The sequence below is a fragment of the Callospermophilus lateralis genome, chromosome 17 (genome assembly GCF_048772815.1).
Source record: "Callospermophilus lateralis isolate mCalLat2 chromosome 17, mCalLat2.hap1, whole genome shotgun sequence".
Taxonomy (NCBI): Eukaryota; Metazoa; Chordata; class Mammalia; order Rodentia; family Sciuridae; genus Callospermophilus; species Callospermophilus lateralis.
The window spans coordinates 64,802,895-64,824,364 of NC_135321.1; the positions used below are offsets into that span (position 1 = coordinate 64,802,895).

General features: G+C 40.8%; 1 protein-coding gene and 1 long non-coding RNA gene across 6 annotated transcripts in view; one reads left to right on the plus strand and one right to left on the minus strand.

Moving 5' to 3' along the window:
- Window positions 1-3,411: 3,411 nt before the first annotated feature.
- LOC143382502 (uncharacterized) lies at window positions 3,412-7,616 on the minus strand. The gene is made up of 3 exons (XR_013089007.1): window positions 7,535-7,616; window positions 6,186-6,275; window positions 3,412-4,199 (listed from the first exon to the last, which is right to left on the minus strand). It is a non-coding gene; the product is annotated as an uncharacterized LOC143382502 (long non-coding RNA).
- The window catches only part of Ptpn2 (protein tyrosine phosphatase non-receptor type 2), an 81,598-nt gene continuing 67,463 nt past the window's right edge, over window positions 7,336-21,470 (plus strand). Inside the window, exon 1 of one of the 5 annotated variants that reach the window (XM_076836519.1) lies at window positions 7,336-7,537. In XM_076836519.1, the coding sequence (XP_076692634.1) occupies window positions 7,469-7,537 (69 nt within the window). In that variant the 5' untranslated portion in view covers window positions 7,336-7,468. Of the gene's footprint in view, window positions 7,538-7,845; window positions 7,900-21,470 lie in introns of those variants that run through there. The other 4 variants (XM_076836520.1, XM_076836524.1, XM_076836521.1 and 1 more) reach the window with 4 other exon arrangements.

Here is a 21,470-nt window from a genome sequence, read left to right on the forward strand (position 1 = left end):
GGGCAGGGAGTGTGGATACTGGGTATGCAACTCTCTTTTCATTGCTGTGACTGAAATACAAAATACCTGACAAGAACAACTTGGAGGAGGGAAAGCTTATTTTGATTCATGGTTTCAGAGATTTAGCCTATGGTAAGCCAAGTCCATTGCTCTGGGCCCAAGATGAGGTAGAACATCATGGTGGGAGGGCATAGCAGAAGAAAGCTGCTCACCTCAGGATGCAGAGAGGAAAAGGGAGCGGCCTTGGAGAATATGCACCCCTCCAGGGTGCGCTCCTAGTGACCCACTTTCTCCAGCCAAGCACCACCTGCCTGTAGTTACTACCCAGTCAGTCCCTGTAAATTAGGATGGACTGATGAGGTTCCAGCTCTTGAAGTCCAATCATTTCACCTTGGAACAATCTTTCATTAACACAGGAGCTTTTGGGGGATGCTTCATATCCAAACCACGATACTGGCAATTGAACCCAGGGCCTCCCACATGCTAAGCAGGTGCTCTTCCACTGATCCACATCCCCAGCCTGGGCTGGATTGTAAAAGAAGGGCCTATCATCAGAAAAACCAGGAAATTCCACCTTGAAGCCTGCAGGGTAGGGGGATTGCAGGCACTTCCTGGAGTTATAGATGGTACCGGAATCTGCTGCATATTCTTAATAGTAAAACCCAGTTGGACTGAAGGGGAAAAGCTTGGCAAACTTTGGTCTTCCACAGCACATGGAACCAGAGCAACCAGCAAGATCAAGGCCTGATGACTAATCCTGACAATAACAGGACTTTCTCACACAAGGTGCGTGGGTCCCTAAGGAGAAGGGCATATGAACTTCATATACACACAGTTTTTCATATACACAAAATTTTTTTTTGTATATGAATGTCTTCCTGGCAACGGGATCTTTCTATTCTCAAATTCTGAGCTAGAAAAAAGGACTAAGCCAGTAACAGGCTAGGTTACAAAAGCCATGGTTACACTCAGAGCTGGCTGAGTCTGAGCACTTTCAGGGCCCCCTAGGAAAGATCGGGCTATGGATTCAGAGCAAACCCACTGAGCCTTTGTTTTTGTGTTCTTCCTAATTTTATTTAGGTCTTCTTCAAACAAGCCCTAGGAACTTCCAAGTTCAACTATGCCCCTGAGCCTTGTGCACATAGTTGGGTCATCTATTCACCTACATTAAACCCCAGGATAGATGGAACAAAGGGGGTGGTGATGCCTCACAAGCTACTCAGGAGATGAAGGTAGGAGAATCCCACATTGGAGACCAGCCTCAGCAACTTAGTTGAGATGTGTCTCAGAATAAAAAATAAAAAATACTGGGGATATAGTCAGCGGTAAAGCACTCCTGAGTTTAATTCCAAGTACCAAAAGTAAAACAAAATAAAAAAACAATGCAACAAAGCAGGACACCTTTCTCCAGAGCATATTCTGGTTTAAGAGGAGGTGCAAGCCAATGTGGGAAACAGTGGAACTTTTCCTGGGAACTGTGGTGTGATAGCAGTTTTGTCCCTGTCCCTTCCCTTCTGGTTTCTGAAGAGAAGGCAGAAAAGAATCTCCATCCCCCAACTCCTTGACCAAGGCTTTAATATTCTATGTACTCAACAACCTGCAGAAAATCCAAGGTGTTTTACGCTGCACCCCTGTGAATCCAATCACCCTGCTACCTTTGCCCTCTGCCTTGGAATGCCACAGTTACCTGATAAAACCAAATGCGAGGTCTAAGACACAGCCCAACCTGACCTCTCCATTCCAGGAAGCTTTTCTGGCTGTTTCTTCTCCTAAATCCAAGATTCTTGATGATAGTTACAGAAAACAAAACCACAAATGCTCCCAGTCACTGTGCTTTCAGATGTTCTGGGTCTAGCTCAGCCTCTGGGGGACCTGACTGGTGCTTCACCCAACAGCCACCTGGACCCACCTTCTTGAGGAAGCCCACTGTATTCTTGTTGGCATGGCCACTATAGAAGTGGAAAGGGCCCAGGAACCATGAGATCTCCAGGACATGCTTCACCTGAGAGGAATTTCCTGAATGAGGTCTCCCAGCAAGCGACAGCCAGTCTCCCTAGGGGATCCTCACTCACTGCGTTGTCTGCAAAAGGGAAGGGCTTCTTCATGACCTTTCCTCATCCACATTTCAGGATGAGTTCACAGACACACTTCAGATTTGGAAATCCTCAGGTCACAGAAGAGTCCACTATAAGCAGCATTCTTAGTCTTGGGGGAATGGGTGACTGTGACAAAGACACCACTGAAAATTTTATTCAGGTGCAGTTTTGCAATGGTCCTCTGCACCAGCAAACTTACCCCATGGACCCTTTGTGTGCTCCAAGGCCTGGAATGTTTATCTGACACTTCCTAGACATGGGCTTTCATTTCTACTTTCCTGAGACACAAACACATGGTCTGCTGCCACCCAGACCCCATGGGAATCACTTTAGTTGCTTAAACCTGAGCCTTTTTTCTTCTATCTGCAGCTTCTTTGCCAAAAGTGCCTGCCTGCTCCACCTGGGTGGCTGAGGTCTTGGTAAGCCTTCCTCTTTTTTTAGGAGATGACCCAAAGGATCTTCTTTCTTTGCCCTTGCTTTGATATCTTTCCAGTGCAGCTGCTGTTTCTTTCCCTTCTTAATGCATCTTTTGCTGAACAGAAATTGTTATTTATGGTACCCGGGATTGAACCCAGAGGAGCCCTATCACTAAGTTAGATCTTCAGTCTTTTTTATTTTTTGAGACGAAGTCTCACTAAGTTGCTGAGACTGGCCTCTAATTTAGTAGTGTTTCTGCCTCTGCCTTCAGAGTTGCTGGGATTACAGGTGGATGCCATTGCACTGGTAGTAATCATTAATTTTAAAGTAGCCCAATTTACATTTTTCATGGTTTAGTTATTTTTGTGTCTCATTAATAAAAGTCGTACTGGGTTGGGGGTATGGCTCAGTAGTAGAGCATTTGTCTCTTATAAGCAAGTCCCTAAGTTCAATGCCTAGCACACACACACACAGAAGAAAAAAAAAAAACAAGGCTATAGAAATATTCTCACATTTTCTTCTCTAGAAACTATTAGTTTACTTTTTGTTCGGCTCTCCAGTTCATGAGAATTGTCTACTAGAAATGGTCTAAGGTAGGCGGTGGTCAGGATGAGTTCTTTTCCTTTGCATAGCCAACGTACTCAGCACCACTGGCCTACGCTTGTCCCTTTGTCCTACCTGGAAGGGTTATTAGGGTGGAGGGGATCTGCTGAGAGGAGGTGAATTCCATGGGCGTGTATATCATGATTTCATTCATTCAGTAATTAAACATTTATATCAAAATACCAAGAAAAAATATGGACCTTTCTTCATGCATGAAGTTAGTTGTCATATTTTTGAGTTTTCATATTTTTCAGAGCATCAGTCTGGATATAATTAGAAGAAAGAAACCACACAATACAGACAGGGAAAATTTAATAATAAGAATTATTAACTACAGCAGGTTGGACTAATGAAGGATTTACAAGTAAAAACTTTAGAGAGGTCTAAAGGATGTGGGAATAATTGGCACAGGAACAGCTGTCACCCTTCTCAGGCCCCCTTGGAGAAGAACATTGTTGGCTCACTGAACTCCAGATGAGTTGCTGGGGTGCTACCCTGGTTAGAACTTGGAAATCTTATGCAACTGACTGCTGTAACAAATCACAATAAACTTGGTGGTAGTTTATTCTCCCACAGATCTGCAGGCCAGAAGTCCAAATTCAAGGTGTCCGCAGGGCTGTGTACCCTCTGAAGGATTTAAGAGGCACCCTTCCTTGTCTCTCCCTGCACTGGGGCTCCAGGTGTTCTTGTGGCTACATCACCTAATCTGCCCGAATCTTCCTTTTCCTCTGACTCTTTGTGCCCTTCTCTTAAAAAGACACTTGTTATTGAATTTAGGGCCCACCCTGATAATCTAGGATGATCTTCACTTAAACTACTTAGCTTAATTACATTTGCAAATACCCACCACAAGTTCTGGACACACGTATTTTTGGGCACCATTCAACCTACTATCCTGCCCTCTCTCTCAGGGGTATGGGAAACTGTGCAAGTGGAGATATCTCACTGGGGGTCCTCTTCTATGCCGCCTCCCTCCCCCCAAGTGGCTATTACAGGAACCTTCTGGGCTGAAGGATCATGCTGAGCAAGCATACACCAACCAGGAAGCAAGCCCTTTTATCCTACAATGTCTGAGTTCAATGCCTAGCATAAAAAAAAAAAAAAAAAAAAAAAAAAAAATTAGCTGTAGAAGTATTCTCACACGTTCTTCTCTAGAATTAGTTTACTTTTTGTTTGACTCTCCAGTCCATGGCCAGCCTTCTACTGACAAAGCTTAACATCACAGCAATAGGCAAAAGAAAGAATGTCTACAGGGCCCAGATCCATTCTTATAGAGAAGTCAAAAAGGGAGACTTTGGAATTTAAATTCAACAATTAGTAACCAGCATACTGAGATGCCATGAAAGTCCACTATATATGCTGTGTAATGGAAAAGGTAGTTTTTTAAAAAGTTTTTTTTTTTTAAGCTATAATTTATTTGGTCTTTTACTAAAAAGCCATTTTGGAGGCTGTGCACAAAGTTGAAAAAGTGTTAGCATTTCTGTTAGATACATTAATTCATTTGGTATAACCTAAGCAGCAGATACACTTCATGTCTCCAAAATATGGAATGAGTAAATTGCTATCTTAATCCTGTGTGGTTCTTATCTATACTTTGTAGTGGTTGGCGATTTCAGAGAATCTAGGTGCATTATGTAACTTTGGATATATAGTTTTACTATATTTATTAGGTGGTGTTAGCTCATTAAACACCATGTGCGATACTATGTGTAGTTTCCATTTCTAAATGAAATAGCACCACTTATTTAATTTTATTATAATTTTGAGGTTAGCACTAACTTTACAAAGTTCAAAAATCTTAAATGTTCAGCGCAATGATTGTAGATACATAGAATATATTATGTAAAACAGTGCACCCATCACCTAGGCCAAGACAGACGATTTCCAGGATCCCAGAATGGTCCAGCACATCACCTGTGCTGCCCCAGTCAGTCACTGTTCTGTGGCCTGTTGTTGAAATTCACGTGGATGGAAACAGGCAATGTGTGCTCTTTTGGATCCAGCACCTTTTGTGGAAGACACCATCACTCCCCTTTTACCAGCACCAACCTTGGGGAAACACACATCTTATGTGGCTGTTCACATGCGAGCCTATTCTTTGCTCTCCTTCCTTTATACCACACCACCTTCATTGCAGGTTTTGGCATTTTAAGTCCTCTATGTCTGCTCTTGTTGGCTATTTTTGGTGGTTTGTTTTTGGATCCTATTCTGTTCCATTATTCTATTTGTCTATGCTTGTGCTATAACACACTATTTTAATTACTATAGCTTTGAAGTCTTAATATCTGGTAAATCCTATTTTCTCTTCAAGATTATTTTGGCTATTCTAGGCCCTTTGCATTTTTATATAAATATTAATTCAGTTTGTTAATCTCCACTAAAAAAAAAATCTCTTGGGATTTTGATTAAGATTGCGTTGAATTTATAGGTTACTTAGAGAAGTATTGGCAACTTTAACAATACTAAAATTTTCAAGCCATTAACATCATATAGTCTTCCATTTACTTTGTTCAGCTGTTTCTCTTTGAAATAGTTTATAGTTTCATTTTAGAGGTCTTGATGTTTTGTCAAAAATTTTTCTGAATAATTTGTAATTAAAACTTAAAATGTTCTATTTGGTGCTGCAATGTAAAAATACAATTGATTTTTCTTATATTGATTCAGGATTATTGCTAAAGTCATTTGTTAAGATAAGGTTTACCTATAGATTACTTTGGATGTCTATGCATTCAATATATTGGTTATAATAATAGCAATTTTGTTTCATTCTTTCCAATCATTATGCCATTTCTCAATTTTCCTTACTTGTCCCCATGGTTATATGTTGTTGAATAGAAATGACAAGACTGGGCATGGTTGTCCAGTGACCAATTTCAGAAAACTGTTTATCAACGTATAATAAAGTGGAACACACATATACACCATAATTTAGCAATCCCACTGAGGCCAACAATTGCAGGGTATTCTTGAGTATTTAATCTAAATACTTAGTTTCAACGACATAACTTCAGAAACCAGAAAAATTAAAGGTTTTAATTTTTAAAAAGCATTTTTTAGTTGTTGATTTACCTTTATTTATTTATATGCGGTGCTGATGATTGAACTCGGTGCCTCCTCACACATGCCAGGCAAGTGCTCTGCCACTGAGCTACTCAGCCCCTAAAGATTGTGACATTTGAAGGTGATTTTCTATGTGTCCTACAGATATAAGTAAAAAGAACCTGTTGACAGCTTCTATTACAGATTTCTTCTAACTTCTACAGCCTGTCTCCCCCCCCCCCCCCGTTAGTGTTTTCATTACTTTACGTGATTAAAGTCACTTTTCCGTTCCCAGTATTTTAATCTTCTATCCCAAAGAACTTTTTTTTGATAATATAAATATCCTACCTAAGCTCGCTGTGATAATCAGCCACTAGGCACTTGTGGACTACTGCGCACCTGAAATGTGGTTAGTCCACTAAGGAACTGAATTTTTCTTCTTTTTCTGTGGTACTGTGGTACCAGGCCATCACTCATGCTAGAATGAGCGCTCCACCATTGAGCTACGACTCCAGCTCCAGTGAATTGTTAATTTTGTTAAGAGATAGCTAAAATGTAAATCTTAACCCTACCCTGCACAGCTAGCATTTTCTTACCCCGCACATTTCTTGAAGATATAGTAAGATAAAAGCAGGTAAGCTCCTAACAATGAGCTCTCTCAAATCCGAAGCGGGGGGACTTCCCTCGCTAGCACATTTGGGGACAGAGAATTCGCTGTACAGGTTACACTAACTTTTACCTGCTGAACTTCCCTTAACAAGCTGCTTTCCCCCAAAATTCCGGGAGAGGGGTACTGAGCATAGTAAGCCGGCTGGCGTAGAGTGAGATGGGGGCGTGTTCCAGCTAGACACCGACCCAGTCGCTGGCTAAAGAATGCTGCCTTTTAAAGAACGAAGACTAACGAGACCCGAGCCAGCCGGCAGAAAGGCGGAACGTGCCCGGGTGTGCGGCTGCCCTTCTCCGCGGGCGCCGCGCCAGTTGGACGCGCGCTGCCCCACCTCTTCCCTACCGCCTGCCCTCCCGCCGCAGCAGCCGGTGGTCCCCTGGCCCCGCCCTCTCCCACCTGGGCGCTCTCGGGCCACGCCTCCCGGAGCGCCCCGCCCCACCGACGTCCGGCCCGCGCGGCGCTCCGGCGCCCAGTCGGCGCGCTGACGTCCGACGCTCCAGGTACTTTCCCCAAGGCCGGCCGGCCCGGCGCGGGGGCGGGGCGGGGCGCGGAGCGCGCATGCGCTGCAGCGCTCTCCCCGGATCGTGCGGGGCCTGAGCCTCTCTGCCGGCGCAGGCTCTGCTCGCGCCACCTCACTCCCGCCGCCATGTCCGCCACCGTCGAGCGGGAGTTCGAGGAGCTGGATGCTCAGTGTCGCTGGCAACCGCTGTACCTGGTGAGTCGCTGGACCGCGCGGCGGCTGCTGTCCTCCGGGAACCAAGGCTCGCGCCCGCCGGCTCCCTCCCGCCTCCCCCGCTCCCGCTCAGGGCGGAAGTAGCGGCGCGCGGGCCGCGTCAGGGGCGCGCCTGCGCCGACCGCTGTCTGGCCACTTTTGAGGAAAAGACGTGGTGCGAGGCCTCCTCGTTAGCGCAAGCGCGGACGTTGTTCTGGAGGACAGCTCCACAGCGGCGCCTGGTGGCGGCGTGGATGGCGCGGCGGGGCCGGGGCCGGTGGGCGCGGGGGCCTGGGAGTGCTCATGGAACTGGGGCACCTGTGGGGACCCCGGCGCGTGCGTGTGGACCGGGCCTGGCGCGATATGTGCGTGTGCGCGTGGACTCGGGGAACCGGTGTGGGCTCGGGGGGACCGGCGTGATCTGTGCGTGTGCGCGTGGACTCGGGGGACCGGTGTGGGCTCAGGGGGACCCGGCATGACCCGTGCGTGTGCGCGCGGAGGGACGCGGGGTCCCGGGGGACTCGTGTTGCTCTGGAGGCCCCGCGTGTGCGCCCGGGACGCCGGCCGCATCCTCCAGTTGTGCCCACACCCCCGTGCGAGGCGTTGCTCGCGGACACCTGCTGGTAGGTGTTGTGGCCGGGCGCGGTCGGGATCGCCCGGCCCCCTCGCGGACCCTGGGTGGTTGCAGGTGGCCTGTGGGCTCTGACAGGCACCGCCACTCTCCGGCCCTGGAGGGCCTGGTGTCTCTTGCTGGTGGCCCTCCCCGAGGAAAAGGCTCTGGCCGTGGTGGTGCAGTGTGACAGTGTCTTCACCGAGGCATGCTTCGCACCAGTGAGCCTCACAGCTCCCAGACATTTGAACAAGTTCCACGGCTACATGTGCTTGTGCAAGCGCAGCCGTGTAAAGTCAGCCCTTCCAGAAGATGCCCTGATGCCCACAGGCTAGCTCTGTTCTCTTTGTCTCTAACCACAGGGTAATTTTGTCCATTCAGCTCTTAAAAATGCAACCCATAGTATGAACACTTGTGACTAGCTTTTTTTTTAACCTATCTTTTTTCTTTTCCTTTCTCTTTCTTTCTTTCTTTCTTTTTTTGTACTGGAGACTGAACCCAGGGCCCTTTTTACTTTAAATTGAGCTCGGTTTTTTGGTTAAGTTGCTCAAGTTGGCCTTGAACTTGTAGTCCTGCCTCAGCTACCCAGTCGCTGGGTTTACAGGTCCTGAGCCACTGTGCTAGTTAAAACGTTATCTTTTTTAGAGGTGATTTAATTGCTTATGCTGTAGTGTCTAGTCACTAATATATTATTCCAAAGATTGAATTTACTGGTTGAGTGTTTGTTATATGCTGTTCTAGGGGATGTTTGCCTCACCGTGTGTGTGTGTGTGTGTGTAGGGGGCTTCCTGTAATTCTGAGTGATCCTGAGTTTTTCTCCATTCCATTTAATTAGATGACAATAAAAAATATTTCCTTTATTGTGATGTTTGGAATGTTAAGGTTCTTGAACATATTAGAGGCAGTATTTTAAATACCCTGATTCATATTGGTGAGAGTATGTTACAATAAGGCACTAACTTTTAAAAAATATTTTTTATTTTTAGTTGAGGGTGGACACAATGCCTTTATTTTATTTATATGCAGTACTGAAGATTGAAACTATGACCCCATCCCCAAGGCACTAGCTTTTTAAAAGATGTACTGGTAAGGACTCTTCCTATTATAGAGAATCATTAATGCAAATTCTAGTAGGAATTTTTATGTGAGCTTCCCAGCTGTATCTTCTTAGTTACATTTGTCTTAGACTGCTGTTTTCAAGGTACCAGTAATAAAACCAAAATCATATTTAAGAGGAAAAAGGTGAATGCTACAGCTTTTACAGCTTTTCTTTTCTTTTTTTTTTTTTTTGTACTAGGAATTGAATCCAGGGGTGCTTTACTATTAAGCCACAACTCCCATCCTTGTTATGTATTTGTTTTTATTTTGAGACTGAGTCTTACGAAGTTGCTGAAGGTTTAAATTGGCTGAGGCTTGCCTTGAACTGAGATTGTCCTGTCTCAGTCTCCCAAGACTCAGATTACGGGCCTGTGCAGCTTAATTCAGCTTAACATTTTGGTTAAGCAGTTTGATTAATTATTATTTTTTGAGGATTCAATGAAAGTTGTGACCCTTTTTGTCAGAAAAAAATGCACATACTTCTTAAAATTTCACATCTGGTTTAAAGGTGGTTTAGCAAACCCTTACATAGTCTAATTCCTAGGAATCTTGTAATTTACTTGATTGGTCAGTGCGTGTATCATTAATTTTTCCTAATGTAAGAACAAGAGCATTTGTTTGGTTAGTAGACACCATGCTATATGTACTAGTGTTATAATAAAAGTAGGTCACAAACAATTAAAGTTAATAATGAAAGGCAAGTCAGGAAGAGTTTGGGTTAAATATTTTCCTGTGATTCTAGAAAATCCATTTAACTATTCTATAAATAGGTACTGACCAATGGCCTGCCAGCTTTTGCTCTAGGACTTGAAAATTCTGCAGGGAATGCCACTGACAAGTTTCTGCTCCTGACACATACATATTCTGGGACTTTCTTCCTAAAGGGCCTCATTGCAAGATCATATTTTCTTTTGTTTTCTCATAACATCCCTGTTATGTGCCAGTGTTAGGCACTGAGGTTATCTACCTCAGAACTGTCCCTGTTCTTCAGGAGACAGCTAGCTAGTGGGAAGCACTGAATGGGGAAGCAGATAAAAACGTAAGAGTGATCTAATTAGAACAAATTTTAAAAAGCGGTCTGTGTAAAGTCAGTGTTAAGCACAGAGTGCTGTGACTTAATACCTAAGAGCCCAGTGTTCCCCAGTAAGGAGTACCTGGGAGCTGCAGTGGTGCTTTTTGGAGAATGGAGGGCCTTACCTAAGTCTTGAAGGACAGATTAGATTGCCTGTTGAAGAGGACAAAAAATCGGGAGAATCAGGGTTCCAAGAAGAAACACGGTGTGCACAAGGCACAGAGTGGAAAGCTGAGAGAACTACCTGCTGTTATTCTTTTTAAATATTTTTTAGTTGTTATTCATTTATTTATATGTGATGCTGAGCATCGAACCAGTGCTTCATACATGTGAGGCGAGCACTCTACCATTTTGCCACAACCCCAGCCCCTGGCTGTTATTCTTTGTTGAGTCTAGTAAAGTTGAGTGGCTGGAGAATAAGGTAGAGCCTAGAAGCCCTTGTAGATCAGAATTTGAACTGTTGATAGGGACTCATTAAGGAATTTAAGCCTGGAATTGCCATAATCATATTTTTTAGCAAGATTATCCTGACTGCTAGTGGGTTAGACAGAGCTAAGTGTATACAGGTAGCACTGCGTTAGCCTTGATGTAACCGGAAGAGAAGTGTTGAGCTCCTGAACTTAGGTTGTGGCAGGCAGATTGAGTGGGAAATAGATTTGAAAAAGAGTAATGTGTTTGGTTTTGAAACTGTTCAGATTTAGTTGAAGTACCTGTGAGATATTGAATAGAAATAGTGGAAGATATAAGTCTGGAATTCAGAGGAGAGGTCTGAGTTGTAAATGTAATTTTGAAAATCCTGAGCATACAAGTGGTGTTTGAGGTCCTAGATGTCAAGGTCACCCAAGGAAGATTTAGAAGATTTGGATATGCTGGATGCCATGGATGGAATATTTATTTTTTAATTTATTTATTTTAATGTGTTCTTTTTAGTTATATGTGACAGTAGAGTGTATTGTTGATATATTATATATACGTGGAGTATAACTTGCCATTCTTGTGGTTGTACATGATGTGGAGTTATACTGGTGTATTCATATTATGAATATAGGAAAGTGACGTCTGAGTCATTCTGTTGTCTTTCCCATTCCCAGTCCCCTTTCCCTTTGTCTAATCCAGTGAGCTTCTGCCCTCTTCCCCCCATTGTGTGTTAGCATTCATCTATCAGAGAACATTCAGGCTTTGGTTTTATGGGGGAGTGTCTTATTTCATGTACAGTATAAGAGTAAATAGGGGGCTGAGGATTGTGACTCTGTGGTAGAGCACTTGCCTAGCATATGTGAGGCACTGGGTTTGATTCTCAGCACTGCATATAAATAAATTAATAAAATAAAGGTCCATCAACATCTAAAAATGTTTTTTAAAAAAGAGTAATATAGGAGAAAAGATGCTTGCATTAAAGACTGGAGAGGAACAGCAAGGAAGTGGAGGAGAAGAGGTAGAAGACTGTAGGGCGTTGGTAGTCCTCAGGGCCACATGCTGCAGATGCCACCAATAGGGTCCAGGCTGCAAGGGCCCACTGAGTTAAGCAACCAGAAGATAAACAGATACCTCATTTAAAAATAGCAGTTTCAGTGTCTTACAGATGCCCAGAGTTGAGAAGGTGGGGAGAAGTACAAATGAGTAAGTGCAGACTTCTTTTAAGAAGACCAGCTTGAAGAGATAGAGTAGAGAGAGGAACCTAAGATAAAGCATGATTATTTTAGCCTCTGTTTAAACCCTTGCATGGCTTCCGATTGCTCACAATGTAAAATTCAGTTCTTTCTTCTACTCATAAGACCATATGTCCTGCCTATGTGGTATTGTTTTCCATATTATTTTCCTCCCTTTTCCACTATATTCTGTTCCTGGAAATGTGTGTATCTATTCTCCCCTTAGGGCTCTTTATAAATGTAGTTCCCTTTTGCCGTGGTACAATTTCCCCCCCTTTTCTTCCCCTCTTGCCTAATACCTCCTGCTCATGCTGAAGTCTCACTTCTCTGGGGAGCCTTCCCAAACCACCCGTGCTGGGTATGAGTCCTTACAACCTTCTGTAGCATCCCATGACTTCCTCTTACATAGTGGTGAGTTATTTCGGGAATACAGTTTGTATTAAGCAAACCACTATTGAAAGTAACACTACTTTGAGCAAGAGAAAAGTGTCAAAGTGGGCTTTCTGCCTTGTTTTTCACAGCAGTGGTTATGTTCATGATAATATTTATAAGGAGTTGTGCTTTCTTGGCATTGCTGCTGGGGCTAGAAGACCCACTTTGCCACTGAACAAACATCAGATGTAACTGAAAGCTGGATGGGATGGTGTGAGAGAACCTTTATAATTTTATTGTAGAAATTATCTTACAAGAGAAAGGAATCTAATATTTTGAGTCTGAAACTCTCTGGCCACTTCTCTTTTTACCTTTTATGAACAGTTGCTTTAGAACGTGACTTTTGGTAGTAGAAGTTTTCTTACAAATGAATTCTTGAGTTGGAGCAAAACAGGCTTTGTTAGTCAAGGTTAATCTTCTTCACTCATAGAGCTTCAGGAAGGCAGCACCAGTGTTTTGCACAGAACCAGGCACTTGGTAAGCCCTTGATAAATATTTGTTGAATACATGACTTCTTATGAGAAAAGGGCTCTTGATGTTTATGGTACTGCAGGGTTGAACCTAAACAAAGAAGTGGAGTTTGAAGAAATAGAAGAAATGGTTGTTGCAGAGAAAAGGCAGGAACCAGTGATAACAAGAGGATGTAGGTGCAAGAGTTAGCCTGGAAAGCATGCAATTGGCAGAAGTGAGATTTCTGGAAAAGTTAATTTGGTCTTATTGATAAACTAATAACATTAATGGAACCTGAGGTTAACTCCGGCTTTTTCGTCAGTGTTCATGATTGCTTTTTTGCCTTTAATCACTGGCAATTGCTGTCTGACTCAGCTGGGGCATAAGAAGGACAGAGAAAAGAAATGGAGTTTTGCAAACCTATGGAGTATAGCCGTAGGGAAATGGTTAAAAGTTAAGTTGTTGAATGTTTCTACCAAGTGATGGCTCATAATTTGGTTGATTAGTCAGGGTTATGAACCAAGGAACTCTTAACAGATTACTTATTAGAAATTTGTAATTCAAATATTGTCAGAATGAGAGTAGATTTTACCATTTATTAGTCAGCGAATTTTTAGAAGTCAGATAACATAACAAGTGCACTCTGTTCTAGCACGTGTTGAGCTTTCCTCATCTGCAACTCTAGAATGCTTCAAAATCTGAAACTTGTTGAGTGCTGACATATCAAAAGTGGCAAATTTGACCCTTGATCTAATGTGATGGGTCACATTCAAAACACAGGCACTGTAAAACTATTGTATAAAACTACCTTCAGGTTCTGTGTATGAAATAGATGAATTCATGTTTGGACTTTGGTTCTGTCCCAACACATCTCATTATATATGCAGCTATTTCTAAATCCTAAAAGTCCAAAATTGGAAATGCTTTTGCTAAGTGTTTTGGATAAGGGTTACTCAACCTGTATTTGGATTGGGGTAGCAGTTTGGCAGGTGAGTCAAAGCTGTTTTAGTCCAAAAAAATTCCTTTGCCTACTAGTTACACATTCTTCTGACTGTTGTCTAATCTTAAGATCGGTTATTTTACATGGTTGCACAGACTTATTGAATTTCTTGGAAAATTGGCTGCTTTCTCACCTTGGAGCATATGTGGATGTATTCTATGCCTACCTTACCTATCTGGGAAAGGTAAGGTATGTGTTCCAGACAAGACCATAGTCTCCTTAGGCAAAATTACCTGCTCCTTCTTCAAGTGTGGGCCTCATTGTTTTAGAACTATCTACTTATCCATCCAGCTCCTTGAGGATGGCCTTGTTTTTCTGTTTCCTACCATCTATCTATAGAGTCTGAAGCATGTTAAATGCTCAGTAAGTGTTCACTAAACAGGAATATCGCCCCCCTCTTTAAAAATAGAGTACCTGGTTTATTCCAAATTCCTCACTTATGACAGAGGAAACACTGGTCAGATGACAGCTTGTGATTTATGTAATATTACAGTATCTGTTAGTTAGATGTCACGATGGGAACCCGGAGCCAGTCCTTCTGATTTTAGTTTTAGCACTGTCCTAATTTGCCAATATGACTACTTACATTGCTCTCTTCTTACAATCTACTTGAGGTTGAGGGCTCTGAGAGAATCGTTTTAATTTTTGATGGCAAGGAGGAAGTAAAATGTGTTGTCATAGGTAGGGTCATTTGGGGACTTGAAATCTTTAAAACAGTGTCTGGAATCAGACTTGAAGGGATTTTCAGATCTCCTGAAATTGTGTACTAAATCGTGTGCATGCATGTTCCCGACTATTTAGTTTCTTAAGTGATTGGATAGGTTTTGTCACTCTTTTGTTTTTTTTGGGGGGGTGGCACTGGGGATTGAACTCAAGGAGTACCTTACCACTGACCTACATCCCATTCCTTTTTATTTTTTTATTTTGAAACAGGTCTCACTAAGTTGCTGAGGACCTCACTAAGTTGCCAAGGATATGCTTGAATTTATGATCCTCCTTCCTCAGCCTCCCAATTTGCTGCTTTTGTCAGATTCTTAACTGAATCTGTCTCTGCCTCTGCTCATGATTAAGGACCACTACTTGAAGGGAACTCAGCCTTGGGAATGGTGGCCCAATAGAGAATATTTATGTTGAAATCATATTGTTTTGCCTTTGATCTACATTCTGTAGATTACTGGTACCTGTAAATATGGAAAGCCCGAGCCTTTATCCCCTAGCTGTTCTAGTGAGTCTTTAACATCCAGGGAATTCCTGAGCTTCAGTTGTATCCTGTATCTCTCTTTTTCAGTCTGATGTTGCCATGCCTCATTTTTATTCAGATATTCTGCTCACTCTTTTCTTCCTACTTTGTTTTCTTTGGCTCTCAAAATATAGTCTGGGCAAAACAGAGGTATGTTCAGGTGAATTCTAAGTAAAATTTAAATTAACATAGGTGTCCTCTTACTTTCTCAGATAAATGTAGGTATGATTTGTTTCCCCTAGAAATTGTCATCTGGATTCACTTTTCTCTGCATTTTGTAGTTCCGCCTAATGCTCTGGTGCAGTCCTTGTCTCCTCTTGTTGGACAGCTGTGAGAGTCAGAACATTTGTGTCAACAAGTATATAGGACTTGTAGTTACATCTGCCTTACTTGGTTGTATATTAAAGCCTAACTTTAAAAATTATGTATTTTTTAGTTATGGTTGGACACAATACCTTTATTTATTTATTTACTTAGTAATAAATTTATTTATTTGTTTATTTTTATGTGGTACTGAGGATTGAACCCAGAGCCTCACACGTGCTAGGCGAGCACTCTACCACTGAGCCACAACCCCAGCCTCCCCCCCAACTCAGTTTTGCAAGTAAAATTTAAAACATAGTATATAACTGAGGAAGAGGTATACTGTTCAGCAGGCCAATTTTAAAGAATAAAAATTCCTCCAGTGGCTTGGAGGCTGAGGCAGGAGGATCACGAATTCAAAGCCAGCCTCTGTAACTGATCAAGCACTAAGCTACTCAGTGTGACCCTGTCTCTAAATAACATATATACAAAGGGCTGGGGATGTGGCTCAGTGTTAAATTCCCCTGGATCTAATCTCTGGTACCAAAACCAACCAAACAAAAACCCTTCCCAGATTCTGGGGATTTAACCCAGGGAATACCTCTGAGCTAAGGCCTGAGCCCCCAACTCCACCCCACAAGCCCTTTTTATTTTTGAAGCATTGTCTCTAAGTTTCTGAGGCTGGCCTTGAATTTGTGCTCTTCCTACTGCTGCCTCCTAAATTGCTGGGATTACAGGCATGGGCCTCTTTGCCTGTTATTATTTAATTTTTACTAATTGCACAGAATAGTTGGCTTCATTGTGGTTAAAGGGTGCATTCATGTAACATAATTTGATCAATTTCACTCCCAAGTTCTTCCCTTGTCCACCCCTCCTCCCTTAAATAATATCAATCTGAGTAGACTACTAACCTTTTATATTCTTAATTGCAGGGCTGTTGTTTGAAATAGCTATTAAAATGAATGTAATACCATTTTAAATGTATTGATATAGTGCTAATTTAATGTTATTTATGGGATACCCTAGGTTCAGGAAGTTACTTTGACTTAATAGTGAGGTTCTAGCTTTTAAAGATCATAGGTGCCTTTAGATACCTTTAAGGTAAAACCTGTGTATGATAGAAATGTCTTCATATTTAAAATTCCCCAAAATGTAGCATGTGATTTCAGATAGAATCATAACCGTTACTCCCTCCCCCAAAAGACTGTTGATGTTGATGATCCCCAGGGTAGGAAGTCCTGGTCAAGAAATTGATTAAAGCTTGAGATGCTTTGATTATGGATTTCTGGTATCATTTTCAATGTGAAGTTTGTGTTTATTTACGTGCCTCTGGATTTCTTCCAAATCTCAATATTTCTAATTTAATGCATCTTTTGTTCTGCCAGTTTCATTTATTCATGTCACTGATCCTTCATACCCTTGTCTCAAGTTGCTTTCATTCCTTTGGAGAAAAAAATCTCATACTACATCACTTTGTTTCTTCTTTCACTGTATCTGAGCAGTTTTATGTTATTAGAGCTGTTCATTCCTCTTTCTAGTTGATGGTGCTTCTAGGAATTCATAGTCTGAATAGGTTAAATTAAGGTTATATGGCTCCTGTAGTTTGTATTACTCTGACAAGTGAAGCACCTGAACCCTAGAATAACTTTAGAAAATTGCAGTTACCAGGAAAAAAAAAAAGTGCAGTACTCCATGCCAGTGGCACCTGCTTCTGCTCTGCTTTTTATTTTAATAAGCAAAACTACACAACACAGACCCATTTCAAACTTTATAAACAAAGAACATTTTTAAAAATCTCTGTTATGGTCATTACACATCATGGTCAGGGTAAAATATAATATTTTATCATATCAGTATTTTAGTATTCAGTACATAACTTCATTCTGTATGTAGCATACAGAAAAACTTACACCCAGTGTAGTTTATTCCCCCTTGAATTATTATGATAGAGCAGGAAATAACAATTTAGGAAATCAGAAAAGAATAATCTGATTCTATAAGAAAAGATTAAGACTTTAAGATAATCCCAAGTGGACAGTGAGCTTTTACTTGTTGTAGGACATACCTAAATTTCTTTGTTTATACTTAAGTCCTGAGGTAAATCCTAGATTATCTGGTGAAGTGTTTATTTTTATTAGTCAGATGTGCATATACTCTATTAAATATTGTGGAAGGACACAATGAAGTATCTTGCATTCTTTGAAAACCCACTATTATTTTAAGATGCTCAGTTTCGTTACTGCCCTTAATGCAGGCCTATCTTGGAGGTAACTGTTGATTAAGTTCCAGACCACCGCAATAGGGCAGATCTTGTAGTAATGTGAATCACATGAGTTTTTTTTGTTTGTTTGTTTCCCTGTATAAAAGTTACATTTACCCGATATTGTACTCTATTAAGTATGTAATAGCATTTTGTCTAAAGGCTCAGTGATAGAGCCCTTGCCTAGCATGTCTGAGGCACTGGGTTCGATTCTTAGCATCACATATAAATAAATGAATAAAACAAAGGTCCATCAACATCTAAAAAAATATTTTTTAAAAATACACATACCTTAGTTGAAAAAGTTTTATTGCCAAAAAGTGCCAGTGACCTTTAGCTCTTGGAAAATTGATGATGATAGACTTCCTCCATGCAGTGTTGCCACAGATTTCAATTTGTAAAAAGAAAAAGAAAAAAAGCAATATATTTAAAGCGCAATAATATATTATAAATCAAGTTATGTCTGTGTACCTGTCACTCATTAGTTGAGGAGACAAAATCCCTGATGGACTAAGTTCTCTGAATCACAGTTCTCTTTGAAGCTCTCTTTGAAGAAAAGAGTTTTAAGAATAAAGTAGCTAATCTTGACTGAGCTCCTGCTGCATGTCAGGCAAGGGCTATGTACTTCATGTGTATTATTTTCATATCTACTACTATGATTATAGATTGGAAGATACCAGCTGTTAGTGAGGATGTGAAGGAATTAGAATCCTGGTTAGTTATATGATTTGTAGTTCTTTTCTCCCATACATTTTCTTTTTATTCTTTTGGTGGTATTATTTGATATGTTAAAGTTTTTAATTTTGATGAAGGCCAATTTATCTAGTTTTCTGTTGTTTGCTACATTTTTTGTATCACATTTAAGAAATCATTGCCAAATCCAAGTTTATGAGTATTTTCATTCCTGTATTTTCTACTGAGTGTTACAGTTTTAGTTCTTATTTAAGTCTTTTGTCCATTTGAATTAATTTTTATATGTTTTAGGATAATGGTCCAACTTCATTCTTTTGCATGAGGATATTTGGTTTCTGCAGTACTATATGCTAAAAAGATTGTCTTTTCCCATTTGAATGGTCTTGGCATTCTTGTTAGAAATCAATTAACTAAAGATGTGACAGTTTATTTTGGGGTTCTCTGCCTGCTATCCCATGGAGGATCTGTATATCTGTCTTTATGCTATTACAGAACTGACTTGATTATTGTAGCTTTGTAATGGGCTTTGAAATTGGGATGTTGGAGTCCTTAGGGTTTGCTCTTCATTTTCAAGATTGTTTTGGTTGTTCAGAGTACATTGAAAGTTTAGGATTTTTTTTTCTGGTTTTCAAAAATTGTCCTTAGGATTTTGATAGAGAGCACATTAAATTAGTGGTTTGTATAGTATTGCCTTCTTAATACAGATTCCTATAAATATGACACATCTTTTTATTTAGGTCTGTAATATCTTTCAGTGGTGTTTTGTAGTTTTCAGTGTATAAGTCTTTGCCTCCTTGACTAAATTTATTCCCATATTTTTTTTTTTTGGTGCTCTTATAGATAGGGTTGTTTTATTAATGTCTTTTTTTGAGTTGTTCATTTCTAGAGTATGATTGGTTTATATGTTATCACAAGATAACAACTATATGTTATCACAAGATAAAAACTGTTAAAACTAACAAATTTATCAAAGTTACAAAACTTTGATGAATTTGTTAGTTTTAACAGTTTTTTTGTGAATTCTTTTTAGGGTTTTTCTGCTTATGAGATCCTGTCATTTGTGAAGAGGGAGTTTTAACCTCTTCTTTCCGGTGTGGATGCCTATTATTTATTTCTTGTTTAATTGTTCTGGTTAGAGCTTTTCATATTGAGGTGATTAAATCAGGCATCCTTGTCTTGTTCTTGTCCAGATAATTTTTTTCTAAATAAGTACCTGCTTATATTATGCTATTTGTTGAATAATCCACACCCGCATTTACAATGCCATCTTCATAATTTATACAATTAAATTAACGTGTTGAGTGAATGGACAATAGTTTACATAATCTGTTCACTCTCCACCCGTTCATACTCATTCCCTTCATTTTACTCCCTTGTGCACATCTTGTGTTGTTGATAGTTCTAGCAACATACCAGTTATTCCTCTTCTTGTTAATTTTTTTTTAGTGTACTTCCACCTCCTTGTTGCTTCCCATAGGCTGGCTGTTTGCCTGGTCCTGCCTTGCCTTGTTCGTCACAGGCATGCTTCTGCTCAGTCTTCAGGCTTACTAATATTCTGTGTGCCTCACTTCCTCACGTTTACTTATGGCACTTATTAGATTTAAGGAAAATTCTGAGGCCTGATTGTTTTTAATTTTTATTATTAGTTGTTCAAAACATTACATAGCTCTTGACATATCATATTTCATACATTTGATTCAAGTGGGTTATGAACTCCCATTTTTACCCCGTATACAGATTGCAGCATCACATCGGTTACACATCCATTGTTTTACATATTGCTATACTAGTGTCTGTTGTATTCTGCTGCCTTTCCTATCCTCTACTATCCCCCATCCCCTCCCCTCCCATCTCTCTCTACCCCATCTACTGTAATTCATTTCTCTCCCTTGTTTGTTTTTTTTCCCCTTTCCCCTCACTTCCTCTTATATGTAATTTTGTATAACAGTGCGGGTCTCTTTCCATTTCCATGCAATTTCCCTTCTCTCTCCCTTTCCCTCCCACCTCTCATCCCTGTTTAATGTTAATCTTCTTCTCATGCTCTTCCTCCCATCTCTATCGAGATGATCATATGTTTTTTTTTTAAAAAGAAAAGATTATTAAGGGGCTGGGGTTGTGGCTTAGCGGTAGAGGACTTGCCTAGCACAGGTGAGGCCCTGGGTTCGATCCTCAGCACCACATAAAAATAAATAAATAAAATAAAGGTATTGTGTCCAACTATAACTAAAAAATTAAAAAAGTATATTTTTTAAAAAAGAAAAGATTGTTAAATACAGTTGTACAAATAGCAGCAAAAATGAACAATAAGAAAGTTGCTGGGGCTGGGAATATGGCTCAAGCGGTAGCGTGCTCGCCTGGCATGTGTGCGGCCCTGGTTTGATCCTCAGCACCACATACAAAGATGTTGTGTCTGTGAAAAATAAAAAAATAAAAAATAAATATTAAAATTCTCTCTCTCTCTCTCTCTCTCTCTCTCAAAAAGAAAAAAGAAAGAAAGTTGCTGATGTATGCATTTTCTTTCTGTAACCAGATAAATGTTAGATGTGAAAAATTCACCTCAAGAAAGTGAGATGAGATTATTTAGGGCATGTGAAATACTGTAAGAAGTAAAGTAAACTCTGATTTAGTTTTCCAAATTGCAAGAGCAAGTTGTTAAACTTAGAGGGCTGGGGGTGTAGCTCATTGGTAGAGTGCTTGCTTAGCATGCACAGGGCCCTGGATTCAACCCCCAGCTTCACTGTGAATGAACAGATGAATGAATGAATGCATGCACAGAATTGTAAAGCATTCTTTAGATTTCAGGACACAATTGTTGAAATAAAAATTTCAGGACTAGCAGTTATCACAGAACCCCAAGGTAGCTTAAGAAAAATCTCTCAGAACTCAGGAAAAAGATGTTAAAAAAAATATAGGTTTTTTGAGATTACCTAGAACACAAAGATCTCAGATCTGTGTGATAAGGAGTGCTGAAATGACATAGACCAGTGAAATAGAGAAGAGAGAACTCTGAGCTGAAGAGAGCTTGGATCCCATGGATAAAAAATACTGCAAGGATGGGCTGGGGTTGTGGCTCAGTGGTAGAGCACTCGCCTAGCACATGCAAGGCCCTGGGTTTGATCCTCAGCACCA